The 18,713-nt window shown below is 39.9% G+C and overlaps 1 protein-coding gene across 7 annotated transcripts in view; it reads right to left on the minus strand.

Annotated features, from left to right (window-relative positions):
* CREM (cAMP responsive element modulator) overlaps positions 1 to 18,713 on the minus strand; it is a 63,820-nt gene that overhangs the window by 27,791 nt on the left and 17,316 nt on the right. For 4 of the 7 annotated variants that reach the window (XM_059059604.2, XM_059059602.2, XM_067030311.1 and 1 more), the window contains 3 exons: positions 3,523 to 3,669; positions 699 to 796; positions 417 to 559 (listed from right to left, as the gene is read on the minus strand). In XM_059059604.2, coding sequence (XP_058915587.1) covers positions 417 to 559; positions 699 to 796; positions 3,523 to 3,669 — 388 coding nt within the window. Of the gene's footprint in view, positions 1 to 416; positions 560 to 698; positions 797 to 1,184; positions 1,300 to 3,522; positions 3,670 to 18,713 lie in introns of those variants that run through there. The other 3 variants (XM_067030312.1, XM_067030310.1, XM_067030313.1) reach the window with 2 other exon arrangements.

Genomic DNA, 18,713 nt, shown 5'->3' on the forward strand with positions numbered 1-18,713 from the left:
CAACTGTCAGTACAAATCTCTCACTTCTTTAACATGTACTTTTCACACTATGATACACAGTTTAGGTATCAAGATGCATTTTTAAATGGGTCAGTTTAGGGCTTCCCTGGTGGCACAGTGGTTGGGAGTCCGCCTGTCGATGCAGGGGACACGGGTTCGTGCCCCGGTCCGGGAGGATCCCACATGCCGTGGAGCGGCTGGGCCCGTGAGCCATGGCCGCTGAGCCTGCGCGTCCGGAGCCTGCGCTCCGCAACGGGAGAGGCCACAGCAGTGAGAGGCCCGCATACTGCAAAAAAAAAAACAAAAACAAAACAAACAAAAAAAGGGCCAGTTTAGTGCCAAAACCTGAGATGCTTCAAGGAAACTACAGAGACTTAAAGTTAGCAGTACGTCATATGGAATTGCAGCATACATACTGTATTGCCCCGTGCTAGTCTGATATATGCTAGTCGGCACTGCCATAGCAGCGATATTAGGTGACGTTCCTTCTTCCTCGGATTTTTCTTCTTCAATTTTGGGAAAACCAGGCACATCAGAGGAAAGGTCATTCAGTATTTTTCTAAAATATAATTTAACAATATAAATAATTAAGATACATGAATGAGATTTAAAACAGAACAGCTGTAATGGGAGAATCTGATATATAATTATTCTCTTTTTTTGGAAACAGTATCATTACAGTAGGAAACTTAACTTACCTGTAAGAGGGTCTTCGTGAAAGGAGTTCTCTGCGTTTATGAAAATCAATTACACTTTCTGATTCTGCAGACTCATCTGTCTCTGCAATTGTTGCTACCTATAACACAAGAGTTCCTGAAATGCATCATAAAATCCATGGTATCTCCTTCATTCACAACACGGTGCTTAAGGGTCTCTCTGCGTGCAGCACTAAGCCGGGCGCTGGGGAGAGAACACACTGAGACGCACCAACCACGCTCACAACCTGGCGCAGAGGAAGAGGCAGCACAGACAACAACACTTAGCTGTAGAGCCAGCCTGTGTGCAAAGGATGGCACAGATAACACATACTGCAGACATGCAAATGAGTGTCAGGCAGCCTTCAGGAAAGCACTCAGTGTAAGATACCCAAGACCTAAGATCCAACCCTGAAAATATCTCATAAATCCAGCAGGGGGTGAGCCAGCGAGTGACAGAGGCAGGAAACAATACCACTGCTGACTTACGCTGGGTCTTCAAATCAGACATTAGATGGGTCCAAAGAAGAAAGAATATTTAAGCAGGTAAACACGTGGGTAACAAGCCTGGTTAAAGTTATAAGAAGTAGGTGGGGTGGGCTTGATGGCAGTCGGTCTTGAAGGTCAAAATAAGGAATTTCTCCTTAAAAGAAAGATCAGAGTTTTAAATACAATTTCAGTTTTTCAAGTAATAGTATAGTAAAGAAAGTCAGGAAACTAAAATAATGAATCTCTCTACAACATGACTGCTCTCAATACATTCAGCCATCTATCACAGGGGCTAGGATAGTTCTGAGTTTGCAAAACTCACTTTACTTAATCTTACAATTATATGGGAATTTGATTTGGGCACAATCAAAAAAGCTTATTAAAATACCAACAATGCAGGCAGGAATATATACTTCCCAAGGCACACGGATGTACATATATGTTCACCTACACGTATGACCATGCATCTCTGGTGATGAACACCCTACACATAAGCACACTCATCCATGAGGAGAACTTATTAGAGAAACTGTTGCTGAAAATCAGACAACCATATATCACACCAAATATTTATCACTTTAAAGTGGGCTTCCACACATCTCTTGTACAATCATAACAACTCCCTTATGCAAGGTAGGCTATCATTTTAGAAAGTGAAAACTGAAGTTCATCATTTGACAGGTAGGAATTCTAACACAAGATCCACAGACACCTATCTCTATAAAGATAATCATATCATCCATTTAACAAAATCCTAAAGAGCCTACTGAATATGAGATATTTTCTTCCAGTACCAGCAAGGTTAAAACTAAGTAGAAATATTGATATCTGCACCCCAATAAAAGTCATAATACAATAAGGAGAGTGGAAAGATTTTCTTGCTTTATAATTAGGGTCGGAAAGCATCAGAAAGTCCTGGAATCAAAGTTCATTGCAGGAAAGAAAAAAAAAAAAGACAATACTGAGAATCACTCTTACATTTTTGAAAGACACAGGAGAGACACCTGTGCTGAAAAGATAACCAAGCTTTTAACGCACATGGATTTATTACTTCAAGCGTCATGTTGCAACTCTCATCCTTATTCTGCAACAAACTGGATTCAAATATGCAGGAAAAGGATAAGACTGATTAAGTATAAGAAACTACATTTTCTTCAGAGATCTTTTTTTAAAAATTTTTGTGGTACGTGGGCCTCTCACTGTTGTGGCCTCTCCCGTTGCAGAGCACAGGCTCCGGACGCGCAGGCTCAGCGGCCATGGCTCACGGGCCCAGCCGCTCCACGGCATGTGGGATCCTCCCGGACCGGGGCACGAACCCGTGTCCTCTACATCAGCAGGCGGACTCTCAACCACTGCGCCACCAGGGAAGCCCTTCAGAGATCTTTTTGTCATCAATTAGGTTCAAATAATTTCAACATTTAAAGGACAAAAACAAACTGACCTTAAAAAGGAACAGACATAAATTCAGTAGAAAAGTATGCTTTTAAAAATGCATACTTAATAATTTACATCTGTTGATGCAAAGAAATGTTTTAGCTTCGAGAAATGTTAAGAATTTATGACCAACTTTGATGACAATAAATAACAAAACACATCTCTGGATCACAACCACAACACTAACCACGTCTAAAAAAAACCAAGGTTTAATCTGGTATATAAATGTAACACCAAGTAACAATAATATAATGTCACACATATTGAATTAACAATAAACCTAAATTTCTACACTCTAATGTGAGTACTGGTGAAAACAGCATCAGTACGACAATATTTACATTACCGTGTTTATCAGACATCTCCAAAGAATCCTCAAAATACTCTTAAGCATCTTTGGAGAGCATTGCTAAACAAATCTAAGTTTGAGCAGAGAGCAACAACTTAAAGGAGAATGACTCAATCTGTAAATTAAGAGCTGACAATAAAACTACAACTCGAGTCAAATCTGTGTATCTAGCAGGGCACAATGCACTTCACACATAAAAAGGAAATTCGTCTAAATGTTTAATAACAAGACTTGAGCATCAAAGCTACACAAAGGGGCTTCTCTGGTGGCGCAGTGGTTGAGAATCCGCCTGCCGATGCAGGGGACACGGGTTCGTGCCCCGGTCCGGGAAGATCCCACATGCCGCGGAGCGGCTGGGTCCGTGAGCCATGGCCACTGAGCCTGCGCGTCCGGAGCCTGTGCTCCGCAACGGGAGAGGCCACAATGGTGAGAGGCCCGCGTACCATAAAAAAAAGAAAATGAGGATAAATGAATTAGTAAAAGGAAAAAAAAAAAAAAAAAAAAAAAAAAAAGCTCAAGAAAGTCCAAGACAAATCATCCAGGAAGGAAGCTAACCTGAACAGATTGTATTTGTGGCGACTGAATAACCGATGGCTGTGGTGTCTGAAATACTCCCTGGACATGTACAGTTTGGCCTGAAGGTAACTGTACTAGAGTTACAGCTGGGGAGCCTCTTCCGGTGCCTGACCCAGCTACAGAAACCTGCAAAAATGATCATCATTAAGGATTAAGGCTGGACCTTTTCTTGGTTCTTTACGTTTTTTTTAAAGAAATACCATTCACTATTATGACTGGCCTATTTTTCCTGCTTCTAAGAAATGACAAGCAAGCCAGGGTACTTACCATTAGGAGATGGTTACTGTCCTGGAACAGTCATTCTCTGATGTGATAGATATTAAAGAACCCATGCTCCTCACTTTCGGTTCCCATGCTTTGGTGGCTAAGAATGTCCCAAGCACAAAGTTCTAAAGCAGTTAAACTACCTCACTACGACCTCACGACTACTAACAGTGAAGCCTTATTTAGGCCAGAGTATAAACCACCCTCCCTAACTTCTTAAGAGAAATCAGAGACAGAACTTAAAAGATGGTAAATTATTTTTTAATAAATGAAACTTCTGACATATGATATTATACTATTACTCCAGACACAAGCTAATGCCTTGTCTCTATACTGATGAAAACTGCAGTTACTTTTATGCCCTAACAGCCACAAAAAGGGCACAGGCCAAAGAAACTCCAGGACCTCTCATGCCCCTCGCATCTCCGAACCAGAGAAAGCTCATGCCTTAGAGCCTATGTGGCCCTGGCACACTTCTTTCCCCCCAACTCGAGCAACCAGAGGGGCCAGAACCATCACTTGGCTTGTACAGACAGGAGAGAACAGCCATTTACCAGCTACCTTGGGTGCTTTTGACAAAGATCCCTACCAGTAAAACACAATAAAACCGTCACTTCTCTGGACTCAAAACCTGCCAAGTTTCTAATTAGTACACAACTGTCCTAGAGGCCAGTTTAATTTTACAAACTTTGCCTCATTTTACTAAGTTTCACTATTCATTATGACTTAACTCAGAACACCAAAGACTGTGGACATGAAAGAAGCTACTAGTTTCTATCATGAGTGGTGGCAGACCACAGAATCTAAAACAAATTTTGAAGAAAGCTTCCGTTGGACCTCACTTTAAGGAAAACCAATCATTTCTAATCTACTTACTCTAATACTTTAAAAAGAATTATTAAAAACTGGGTTTAGGGCTTCCCTGGTGGCGCAGTGGTTGAGAGTCTGCCTGCCGATACAGGGGACACAGGTTCGTGCCCCGGTCCGGGAAGATCCCACATGCCGCAGAGCGGCTGGGCCCATAAGCCATGGCCGCTAAGCCTGTGCGTCCGGAGCCTGTGCGCCACTACGGGAGAGGCCACAACAGTGAGAGGCCTGCGTACCGCACACAAAAAGACACACAAAAACCCCCAAAAACTGGGTTTATAATAAATAATTAGATTTATTTAAAACATCATTCTCTTGGAAGGCAAACTTCTTCGGCAATCCAAAAGTAAAAACTCTTCTATCCATGCAAGAGAACCTACGCAGAGAGCATTGAACTAGGTGCCCTAGGGTGGAAAGCAGAATTGCTAAAACCAACACCTAAGAAACAACAGCACACAAACAGTACAGAAGTAATTGCTCCATTGTCCAGGTCATGAAAACCACAGGAGCACAGAACAGAAAGATCAGTATGGGCCTGAACAACAAGTGGAGGCCTTGTATAGAAGCTGCCATTGAGCTGGGCCTTGCTGTGGCCTGGGTAACAGCTGGACAGAAAAGTGAGAAACCGGGCCGGAGACACCCAACATGTAGCCCACGGGGCAAATTCAGCCCACCTGCTCCTGGAGTTTTATTGCCTACTTTAGATTTTAGGGGAAAGAAAAAGGGCATTCCATAATGGAGCCAGCAGACTTAACAACCAGAAGTTTAAAAACCACTAGATTTACTCTACAAATGTTCCCTGCATGAATTATAAAAAAGGATCCATCTCTTTGTGAACCAATTGCCAAAAGGTACTCCTTTGCCAAATGACTAATTCTCAAACTTTTTAGTCTTAGGACACCTTTCCACTCTTAAAAGTTATTGATGACCTCAAATAACTTTTGTTTATATGATTTATTTCCAGCAGGATGCTGTAAACGCACAACCAGCTCCTGGGAAGGGAGAATGCTATGGGTAACTTTTGCAGATTTCTGTAATTTAAATACTCCTACTATGGCAGATTTCAAGCTACCAACGGGTGACACTGAACACAAAGCTGGAAAAAGATGTACACAATTGGCTCTCACAAGCCAGTTCAGCCCACTGTTGGTTATATGTACTGATATTTATCACATTAGAAATTAAAACTGAGAAATGTTTAAATACTTAGTAACTCACTTAAAAATAACAATAATGCCATTACATGCTAACATAAATAACATTTTATGAAGACTACTTTCCAAGACAAAATAAGTAATGACAAGAGTGTCAATGTTTTACATTTTTACAAATTCTTTTAATGTCTGGTTTAACTTAAAATAGCTGGATTTTCATACCTATTTCTGCACTGAATCTGTTGCAATATGTTATTTTAATTGGTATGTGAATAAAATATGCCTCTTACACATGTATGGTTAGAAAAGGAGGAGTATTTCAATGCCTTTTTCAGAGAAATGTGGGTATTCTTCCTTGATACTATACCAAAACTCAGCAAGTGGTTGTTTCTTAAAGGTTAGTGGCCATGTGGAATCTGAAAACTTAGTTACATTAAAATCCATTCATCTATCTTATACTCTTTAGCCAGGCATGATTTTGTAACGTTATGCGGTAGTTATTTGGAAAATACTGGCTCACTGAGTTAAGGAGATCTCCCAAATGCTGAAACATTTCATGATACACTATCAGAAAATCAAATTCATTAAAATCAACAACTTCATCAGAAAACTATAAATACTGGGAAGCTATCAAGCTCAAAATGGCAGATGGAGATTTTCCAAAATTCAAAACTGCTGCTTAAAAGCCTGAATTTTATCACTGGCAAGAAATACTGTTAATTGTTTTCCTTGACATGACAAGCTTACTTCATTTTTTTTTTGAATTTTTGAATTTCATTTTATTTATTTTTTTATACAGCAGGTTCTTATTACGTATCCATTTTATACACATCAGTGTATACATGTCAATCCCAATCGCCCAATTCATCACACCATCCCCCTCCCGCCTCAGCCCCCACCACTTTCCCCACTCGGTGTCCATACATTTGTTCTCTACACCCGTGTCTGTATTTCTGCCCTGCAAACCGGTTCATCTGTACCATTTTTCTTCGTTCCACATTCATGCGTTAATACACGATATTTGTTTTTCTCTTTCTGACTTACTTCACTCTGTATGACAGTCTCTAGATTCATCCACTCATTTTCTTTTGAGAAAATGTTTTTCAAATACTCAAGTTTGAACATAGTTTGGCTATTTGCCATTATTTCAAGAAAAATGATGTCCTGTTTGGGGGTGGGGGGTGGGGGAATGCAGCTAGTTCTTCTTGCCTCTCATTCAATAACTCAAGTGTTTTTTTCTCAAGATCACCATTGGTCTTCAGTACGCAGCAGAAATGCTTTCAGTGAATGTCCCACTTCCACAGCACAGAATATTAAAACAACATGTACTCGAGGGTCAAGATTTAATACAATTGGTAATGTTTGCTGATTCATCAGGGACAGTCTTAAGTGAAACTGACATTTTTTTTAAAAACTGCAAATTAATGTAGTGAAGACTACAATGACTACTAACACAGTCTGGCACCACTGCCACTGACTTGATCGTGCTAAGATGCCAACAGTTTTATCCCCCAACTGTTTTTGCACCATCAGGGCAAATGCCAACACAGAGAAAAAAGGAAAATAAATCTTAGTATTACTGTGAAAATAGGCTTGTCATCCCAAACCTCCAGGCATGACTGTGTAACACCATGTGGGAGTTACTTGGAAAATACTGGGTCCTTGGAGTCTCCTCCAGGCTTCCCTGTACCACATTTTGAAAAGTACTGCTCTATCCTCACGCAGCCCGAAGGTAGGCCCTGCTCACAGCTCAGCGTGCAGAGTGCTGAAGCAGGTGGCAATTTCAGCTCCACCACAGTAGCACAGCCAAAACCACCATATACAGTAACCCTGACAGAGCATTCGTATCGCAGAGACTGAGCAAAACAAAATATACATTATACCCAACAGTATTACTAGTATTCCTACAGACTGGACCTGTGGCTTGAGATGGCAGATGGAGCCACATTCACTTTCATGGGGAAATTACCAGCTTCAAAGAAGTTAGATATTTTGAAGAATTGAAGAAAAACTCAAGAAAGATTCATGGGGTTTTGATAAGTATAAATCATGCTTTAAGTTGCTCTAATTGTCTTTCGAGTGTAATTTTCAGGACTTCAAATTATTATACAACACTCTATCAAAATGGCTTAGTGAGAAGAAAACATGCTGTAGAAAGGGAGCTATACCCACTAGTACAAAACTGTATTCCTAAAATTCTGGAGATGAGTTATATAAATCTGCAACTACAGTGAAAACTCTTAGTCTGAACTCTGGGTAGTACAAAAAGCTCATGAGACAACTCTTTAGTTAAACTGTTGAGATAGAGGCTGAGAAGCAGCACAAGTGACATACCCTAGAGTCACAATTCCAATGTATCCCTAAAAAGCAACAACAACACTCTTAGATCTAGAGAACCTGTCAGGCATTCTACATTCATACTGGTTTTGCCAAAACTGATCTGTGACTAGCATTAAGCTTATAACTAACTGTACTGGTAGAGTTAACAGGATAAACATCATCATTCACAGGAAAAAAATTCATATGGCTCCCTACCTTTAACATCTTACCATTATTATTATTCTATCGATCACATGAGCCACAAGTAAGTACAGGGCACCCTTGAAGTAGGATGTGGTCCACAGACGGCACAGAAGGAACTCAGGCAATGATTCAAGAACATGCATGGTGGCCCCAAAGCCAAAAATGGGTAAATAAAGAAGCATCTTTTTGTTTTTGTGCAAGCTGGCAGATTCAGTTTTAGGCAGATTAGGGTGAAAGCAATGGGAGGAAACCAGGTGGAAATGTTTAGTAGGCAAGGAGAATTATGGGACTGATGCTTGGGTTAGAGCTCAGGAAATAATGATGTGAGATACACCGACAAAAAGCAACCTATAAAGACTACTATACTTACTTTATTCACAATGTGCAAAAAGAATTCTAAAGAAGCTCTGTAAAGAGAAGGGAATTAAGTCTCTCCTAAAGGACACTACTGATAGAGACACAAATTTTAGTTCACTTGAACTAAAATATGCATACTTCACGTAGAAACAGATCTTTCTTATAAACATCATATACTCATTCCAAAACTTTTTAAGAAGTAAATCTCACAGAAGCAAGTCATATTTATGAATTAACTCATTCTTTTGTTCACTTAACAGATGTTTATTGGAAGCCTGCCTTGTGGACCAGTCTAGACAGCAGGGATATAGCAGTGAACACGAAAAGTCTGCTTTCCTCAATCAGGAGACAGAAAACAGATGAACAGACAAAAACATAATTTGGGGTGGTGCTAAATTCCCAAAAGAAAAACAAAGAAGGGTAACTGATGAGGCAGTGGGAGGGTGGAAGGAAGCTACTTAAGGTATACCTACTGTATAAAGAAAAGTGGGAAAGGAAGCCATGGGAAGATCTATATTCAGCACATTCCAATGACCAAGCAGGCAACTGCTCAAAAAACAAGCACATAAAATGAATGTATTTTATATTTCATAATTTTTATACCTCTTTTTATGAGGCTCTAAAAGTGTGTATAATGAACTCATAGTAGACATAGTTTACCTTTTCTTCCTGATCCCCTGAAGAATAATCCTCTTCTATAGGATGCGTGAAACATAGATTATGCTGATGCCACCACATCTACGGAAAACCCCACTACAGACAATAGTTAATCTGAAGAAATAAATTAAGATGATGCAATTGACAGCCTCACTTGGCTTTGCAATTTAAAAAACTCTAATAATGACACATAACTGGGAAAACCTCACAATGTTCTAACACAGCATTTGATTAGCACCCAGTGGACTTGCTCCAATCTGTAGCTAGGTTCCCTTACGATGGGGTTTATGATGTCACAGTGCAGCTGCAGATGTCACAGAGCCACTGAGCCTGTGTTTAAGACAGTTAATAAAGGATGAAAAAATGTGAATTCATGGTATAGCAGACTTCGCTATCAACTCTGCTGCCTGAAAAGTCAGATCTATATATTACCTATTTTAATTCCAAGGAATACAATGAAAACCCAATTAACACTCTATGTGAGAAGCTGGAAAACTATACTGATTTCTGTGTATTAAGAGAGGATTCTCAACAGTCTGTTTCTTCTATGGAAAAAAGAAGTGTTTAAAGAATATTTCAAATATTTTAAGGCTGAAAACAGGAAAATATTATTATAAACGTGAACATTTTAATAAAGACGCAAAATATTTCACTTCATTTTTTAAAAAAGTTGTATTTACTTGTGCTAAATGAAGACAAACACAAAAGGAAAAATGTAGAATTGGTATCATTTTAGTGTCTTTAGTGTTTTTCTTTCCCATATTGAGGTTCTTCTTCTTTTTTTTTTTTTTTTTTTGAACAGTGTAGCTAACAAATTGCCCAAATCAATGGAGTTAAATTTTACCTTGTGAATATCAACTGAAAACACTGATGATAACACAGTTGGCCATGTAAGACCGATATTTTTATATCTACTATGTTAAAATTGTTAGAACTATAATATGATCCTTGAGTCCTTTGTGTGTAAGGCATGAAGAAATACTATCTGGGCTTCCCTGGTGGCGCAGTGGTTGAGAATCCGCCTGCCGATGCAGGGGACACGGGTTCGTACCCCGGTCCGGGAAGATCCCACGTGCCGCGGAGCGGCTGGGCCCGTGAGCCATGGCTGCTGCGCCTGCGCGTCCGGAGCCTGTGCTCCGCAACGGGAGAGGCCACAACAGTGAGAGGCCCGCGTACCGCAAAAAAAAAAAAAAAAAAAAAAGAAATACTATCTGAAATCTATAATCTGAATTTTAAAAGGGAGAAGTGGATTCTGTTTCTGGTACTGTAATTGTAAGTGGCCAAAATATTATGTCTCTTTAAAAAAACTCCCCTCTTGAAAGCAAAGCAAATGTCGGAATCAAGTCATTCTTAATTATATAGTCTGATAATACTTCCAATAAGCAGTGGTGATCACTGTGATGATCAGTGATGACAAAATTAGGGGTTCTTATGCTTTGAAAAACAGTGTCCTAGTGAAATTTTTCCCTAGCTAATGCTTATAATTTATAAGTACTATTTATAGTACTTGGAGCATCATTTTATATTCTAACCAATACTAGATGTTTGACTTGTATTTATAAAGACTATGAACACAAACATGATCTTTATAGAAGTCAAAAATCCTTTAGCTCTAGATGTTTAAAAATCAATCGTATATCTTGGTTTCAGTAAGACTGAAACTAAAACTGATCATAATTTTCTAGCCAATTGCATTACAAAGTAGTAAATGCACATAGTGAAGTAAGTTGCAGTGAGATCCTGAGCCAAAAATGGCATTTACCCAGCAGATGTCTTACAAGGGCAAACATTGGACTCTTAACAATGATACACATCATTTCTAGTAATGAATAGGAAATGCACGTGCCAAAAGCCAGAAGCTACAGAATGAATGCCTAAAACCACTTATTATCCAAACTACATATTAATCTATTTCTGACCAAAATCAACTCAGGAATGTCTATGCAGGAAAGTGCAATTCACTTGAATTATTCTACTTTAATTCTTCTACCAATCACTTGGTATAAGTCCTAAAGAGTACTGACTAAGCAAATGCAACCTTAAAAAACAGTAATAATAAACAAAATGTGGTACCTACGTACAAAGGATGAAGGAATTCCTATCACATACTGTATAGCTGAACCTGCAGGCCATTATGCTAAGTGAAATAAGCCAGTCACAAAAAGACAAACGTTGATGATTCCACCTATATGAGGTATCTAAAAGTAGTCAAATTCATAGAAACCGAAAGTAGAATGGTGGTTACCAGGGGCTGAGGGGAGGAGTAAAAAGGGAGTTGCTATTTAATGGGTATAGGGTTTTAGATTTGCAAGATGAAAAAGTTCTAGAGATCTGTTTCACAACAATGTGAATATGCCTAACACTACTGAACTGTACATCTGAACTTAAGACTGCAGATTTTATGTATTTTTTTCCACACATAAAAAGTAGCAATAACTATTGCCCCACATTTGGTGGATATGATAATTAACTGACTTATTGCCAGGAAGATACTCAATAAATTGGTTTTACCAAAGGCAATGAGACTGACTTCAACATCAGTTTATAAGACATAATTCTAAAGCTCTGGGTGTTCCCGTACTCTTGGCCCCAGAATTACTGCTCAAGACATAGACTAGCTATTGGTGCCAGGATTTACATGGACCAGTTACTAATACATCAAAATGGATAAAATTTAACTTTTCTATGCTCTTCATATATCCAAGGTCAGAAGCTGAGTTGGGATCTAAACATGATACTATCTTATCTGCCACTAAATAATGAAGGAGTAACAGTATACAGTATATATGTATATATACAATAGTTACTGCATAGTACTGTATAGTACTGTGTATAAATATATAGTATTATATATACAGTAGCTAGATGTAGCATATATTTATGATTACTCTTTGCTAACTATGCATTATCCCAGGTAATGCTCTCTGAAATGGTCTGGCTCAACACTGAGTACCTATGTATTACAAGTAATAGAAATGCTTAATGAAATCTAAAGCCAGGTGCCTAGGTTCTGCCTTTTATTAACTGTGTGACCTATGACAAGTTATTCACCCTCTCTGTACCTTAGTTTCCTCAACTGCAAAAGAGAATGAAAAAAAAAAGTACCTTTCTACAGAGCTGTTGTGAGAGCTGGGCTATATGTGTAAAGCATGGAACAGCATCTGGCACATACTGAATATTCAATAAACCCTCACTCTTGTTATTTTTATTATTGTTATATTTCATTTAAATAATTTGGTCAAGAATGTAGAGCTTAATTTACATGTATTGATATTAATCCTCTGATTTGGAAAGATTAAAATATTTTTAAAAATATTCCTCAAAATTAAGGTGGGGAAAGAAGAATCAAAGATTTGCATAAAAGTAGAAGTCAAAATCTGAATCAGTGACAAAACATGGCCAGACCAAATTGCATCCTTAAGTTTTTTCAGTTTTAGTCCAAAGGTCAGAGTTTATAAATAGAAAGTCTAAGAATTTAGCTCCTAAAAAAAACAGTATAGGGCTTCCCTGGTGGCGCAGTGGTTGAGAGCCCGCCTGCCGATGCAGGGGACACGGGTTCGTGCCCCGGCCCGGGAAGATCCCACATGCCGCGGAGCGGCTAGGCCCGTGAGCCATGGCCGCTGAGCCTGCGCGTCTGGAGCCTGTGCTCCGCAATGGGAGAGGCCACAACAGTGAGAGGCCTGCGTACCGCAAAAAAAAAAAAGCCAACCTTTAAAGAAATCTATTAGCTATTATACACAAAGTTATCAAAATATGAGTACAGATTATATAACAAATTCTTATTCAAATTGAATAAAATGGTGACTAATATTAACAGTTCACAAATTATTTTTACTTATATCCCTTCAACCTTGAATTACCTTCAAGTATGAGTTACATTTCAAAGCAGTACATTTTCTTGAATTAGTTGACTAAGCAACAACAAAGATTTAGCATTTACTGAAAAAAATTCACAGTTCTATTTTTTCCTCCTAACTTTTGTTAATTTTTAGAGCTAATTCTAAGTGAATACAAACATTATGTTCAAAAAATTTAAATTAGGGCAATTAAAAGTAACCAGGGGAAGGAATACATAAAATTAAGGAGCAATAGAAAGTCAACAATAAAATGAAAATTTTTATTTCAAAATCTTAAGAGGAACTTTTTCTCTTTCAGTAAGAGCCCCTCAAGTCAGGGAATCAGCATATTGAGGTTTAAAAAACAAGGTTCAATTAAACACTGAGCTTGGACTTCCCTGGTGGCGTAGTGGTTAAGAATCTATCTGCCTGCCAATGCGGGGGACACAGGTTCAATCCCTGGTCCAGGGAGATCCCACATGCCGTGGAGCAACTAAGCCCATGTGCCACAACTGCTAGGCCTGTGCTCTAGAGCCCACGAGCCACATCTACTGAGGCTGCGTGCCGCAACTACTGAAGCCCACACGCCTAGAGCCCGCGCTCCACAGCAGAAGCCACTACAGTGAGAAGCCCAAGCACCGCAACGAAGAGTAGCCCCCACGCACCACAACTAGAGAAAGCCTGTGCACAGCAATGAAGGTCCAATGCAGCCAAAAAAGAACCAAGACAAAACACTGAGCTTGAACTAGATGTACTCAGCCGACAGTAAGTATACCAAATCAACCTAACATGATACAGACCAACTTTAATATACTAATATGATGTTGCTGACCAATTATCAATAGCAAATGTTGCTTGTATGTTGCTTGTTTTGTTTTGTTTTCTGATAGCCATCCATATTCTTCCTGGTCCTACTTAGGACCAAGAAGATGGATTCTTGGCACAGCTGACCAAAACAATGAGAAATGCCATTCCAATTTTCCACCAGTTTGAAACAGAAAACACACAAGTCATACACTGAAACCTATCCCTTGTTAAATCATTCCTACTCCAATCCCTCACTGCATGCCAGGCCTGCTTTCTTCTAAGATGCTTCTTTACATACTGTTTGCATTTACAGCAGAGAGGATAAGAAAGGAGATTAGCAGAGTATATCTCTGAACAACATTCCCTAGTGGCTTCCTCTGCTCCACAGTCTCCTTGTTTCCAAAAATACAGAGGTTCTCGGAAAGGTTAAATTTTATATTAGAACTAACTCTCTAGAGGCACTACGCTGACCCTGATGATCTCGAGTTTCCTTCCAGCTCTGTGACCCCTGTGATTCTGCTCCTTTCACCTTTCCTTCCTATCTTTGCTGAAACTTTGAGAATTGGCCATTTACAAAGTAGGGTCGTTTAGCTTTCCAACTCGAGGTGTCATACTTAGGCCACAGGCTGCACCAGCAGCTATAAGGCATGAAGCTCCAGATAGCACATCCTCTCCTGAGGCTCCATCTGGATTACCACGCTCACCCTGAGTTTCATGGCAGCATTATCAATTCCCAAGAGACATGGAACAAGAAAAGTTCAAGGTGCTACCACTGTTGCCTTCAGAGTAGATTACACATTTGTGAGATGAATGGGGAAATGTGAGTATGGAGTGCATATTATACCAAGGAATTATGCTCGATTATATTAGGTATGATCATAACATTTGTTTATATAGGAAAATGTCCATAACCTCTTAAGAGCTGCATACCCAGAAGAAAGTAGGAATGACATGACATGGTGTCTGAGATCTGCTTAAAATTCTTCGACAAAAAGAAAAAAAAGGGGCTTCCCTGGTGGCGCAGTGGTTGCGAGTCTGCCTGCCGATGCAGGGGACACAGGTTCATGCCCTGGTCTGGCAAGACCCCACATGCTGCGAAGTGGCTGGGCCCGTGAGCCATGGCCACTGAGCCTGCGCGTCCCGAGCCTGTGCTCTGCAACAGGAGAGGCCACAACAGTGAAAGGCCCGCGTACCGCAAAAAAAAAAAAGAAGATAAATGAAGCAAGTGCTACCAAATCTTAATAATTTTTAAGTTTCTACATATATATGCCAGAGTATTATTCTACTCTTGTATATTTTTGAAATCTTTCATCACAAAAGAAATAACTTCCCATTACTCATTTAAGGATTATATTATTTCCAAAGGCTGTAAGTATGATTTTAAAAACTACCTGTATATACAGTAATTTTGCTTTTCACCTTTGGGAAAGGGTTTCCTCCTGGCTTGGTTATATAAAATAGATTCTTCCATTTACCACCAAGAGTTTTTCCAGGGGGGAAGGGTGGGGAGGGGGATAGAATCTAGTCTTATATATGTATCAACACATACACTTACCAGACAAGATTCCAGCTTCAATTTTTAAAAAAATCTACTTAAAAACTAACTCAGGCGGGCTTCCCTGGTGGCGCAGTGGTTGAGAATCCGCCTGCCGATGCAGGAGACACGGGTTCGTGCCCCGGTCCGGGAAGATCCCACATGCCGCGGAGCGGCTGGGCCCGTGAGCCATGGCCGCTGAGCCTGTGCATCCGGAGCCTGTGCTCCGCAATGGGAGAGGCCACAACAGTGAGAGGCCCGCATACCACAAAAACCAAAAAAAAAAAAAAAAAAAACTAACTCAGGCAAGAAGAAATCCAAGTCACAGTACTCAACCTCGATGATCTGCCACTCCAGCCTCTAGCCCTTTGACACTGTCACCACGTGACTTCTATTCACTATTGGATACAGTTAGAAGGGAAAGGCTCCACTGATTTGTGGGAAGTTATAAAACAGAAAAACTGAAAACTGAGAACTCCAGCCTCCCTCAATCAGTCAGCAGAGCAGAGGTGTGAGGGCCAAGAGCAATCTCAAGTTTTCAGATCTTCGAAACTGGGACAATTTTCAGTGTTAACTTGATTAACAGAAGCTCTGGAAAGGCCAGGATACTCAAAACTACCACTATCAAATGACCAGAGGCAAAGGATCAAACCCGCTGAAACTTCTGGTTACACCCTTTGTTCCGACACTGCTAAATGATAATTAGACCATGTAAAAAGGAAAGTAACTGTTATAAATTCCTCCTTTATACAAACCTGAACTTAAGTCTAAAACATCTGGGGATTCACAATCCTCTAGTTTAAATGAAGTAAGTGGCAAGTACATACAATGACACTGGGAATTATTCAGAAGAGTCAGTCACTTTTAGCATATATTATAGGCTTAATAAAGTTTCAGTTTGATTTCCTAATCCTTCTATTATATAATATTGCATAATAATAATCAATACTCATAAATAAACAGCTTCAGGCATCACAAGAATCTAAATTAATAATTACGTTTAGAAAATTTTGACTGCTAAGAACCGTGTCCTAATTCTGCAAAATATCATGATCCATAGAGGATTTATGGCCTCATATCCATGGAGGATAACTCTTAGTTAACCAAAAGAATCAATGACTCCGCATACAGATTTCTTCTTAATCTCTTAACATTCTTAGTATGTGAAAGACAAAAACCATAATTTATTTTTTGATCAACTATTTTAAATATAGAGAAAACAGAATAACATAGCAGGTCTATGAACTTGCTATCCAGATTTAATGACTATCAACATTTGATATATTTGAGATTTTTAAGGAAGTAATAAACATTGTAAATGTAAACCACAGCCTTTTTCTAGTTCTGTGATTCAGCCTTCTCACAAGTCTCTATCTCCCCCTTCTATTTTATTTAACACTCCCAGCTTTCTAACACCCCAGTTCTCACTCCTTTGTTTCACAGACCCATCTTTATCTATTATTTCACAGAAAAACTTCTTGAAGAATCTATACTTCCAATTTCCTCTCCCTCTTATTTATTCTCTAACCTACTAAAGCTAGGTTTCTGTTCACTGGACTCCTATTCAATTCCAAAACCTCATAAATCCAAGGTTATTTTTTGGACTTCATGTTACTTGATCTCTTTAGCAACTTCCGACTGAGGCTCACAGGGCTGGGTGTCACCCAGGCTGAAGGTCCTCAGAACTGCCAACTATCACTGTTAGACAATGGAGATCTGTTGTTTTGACTGTGCAGGCCCAGAAGGCCGGAGGAAACTGTATGTGTGGAGGACAGGAAACCAGTGGCGGCAGAAGGAAGATTTGCTTTCAACTACCAATTCAGCAAAAAGGCAGACTTAGAGACCAAGAATCATAGGTATAAAACCTCTAGAACACCTCAAATTCACCAAAAGATATATGTGCATTCTATTTTCACAGACAAAAAGACTAAAGGATAAACACCAACATGCTAACAACAATTAAATTTCTGGATGTTAAGACTATAGTTAGCTTTAATTTTCTTCTAATAATACACATTTTTTCAATTCTGTAAAATGAACATGCATTTTTTTAATAAGAAAAAGGCTACTTTCTTAAAAAATAGCAAAGGTCTGAATGCCTGTTTTCTGGGGTAACAAAGAAGGCTGTTGCCATGGAGATGTAGCTCCACAAAGCACTTGTGAGGAGAAAACCCCAGGGAGCAGCAAGTGGGTGTCTGAAACTTGAAAGAGGAAAGAAAAGCAGGCTGGGTGCTTGGGTGTCCTGGGAAAATAGAGGTCTCACAGGAGCCAGTTTGGCCGGAGACAACCCAGGAGATGCCTGGCGCTCCCGAGGGCTCTCCAGGCAGCCATCCGGTCCTTTCTATTCTCCCTTCAAGATACTGCAGGAGTCTCTCCACCGCTCGCACCCCACATCACCATGATGCCACTCAAATGGTGTCCAGCCCCCCACCCCCCGACCCGCTCCCAGCTTGCTGACGTCCCCATCCAACCCGCACACAGTCGCTGGTGTAAGACACACAGTGAACACTGGAAAATGTCTCAGGAACATTTAGCACACAGGATGGTCCACGATCCCAAATGTTTATCACCCACTGCTTACCCTGACCAGCTCAACTTCCCAGGCCAGACACGTGGCTCCACTTGGCCTCAACGTTGCAGCTCCCACCCCCATCCTCTGCCTTTGTGCATTCTTCCCTGGCCTAGAATACGCTTCCCTCTCCTCCACCCGTCAACCTCTACTCACGCTCTGTGCCCAGCTCAAAAGTAAAATCCTCTACAAAGCACTCCTGATCAACCGGCTGCTCCCCCTCTGCACGCCTCCATCATTCCTATGTAACATCTCACAGTACTTCTTTTTTTTTTAAACATCTTTATTGGAGTATAATTGCTTTACAATGTTGTGTAAGTTTCTGCTGTATAACGAAGTGAATCAGCTCTATGTATACATATATCCCCATATCTCTTCCCTCTTGCGTCTCCCTCCCACCCCACAATACTTCTTCCACAGCGAGAATTACCCCTCAAATACCTCTACCCCACTAAACTGTGAGATGTCAAGGCCAGGAAATACCTACCCCACACATCTAGAATAGTGCCTAGATACAGGAAGGATTCAGTGAGTATTTGATGAACTAAATAAATGTGATTGTTTTTACTATATATTTTTATAGATATCTAGAAATAAAGTTA

This window comes from Kogia breviceps, chromosome 3 (genome assembly GCF_026419965.1).
Source record: "Kogia breviceps isolate mKogBre1 chromosome 3, mKogBre1 haplotype 1, whole genome shotgun sequence".
Lineage (NCBI taxonomy): Eukaryota > Metazoa > Chordata > Mammalia > Artiodactyla > Physeteridae > Kogia > Kogia breviceps.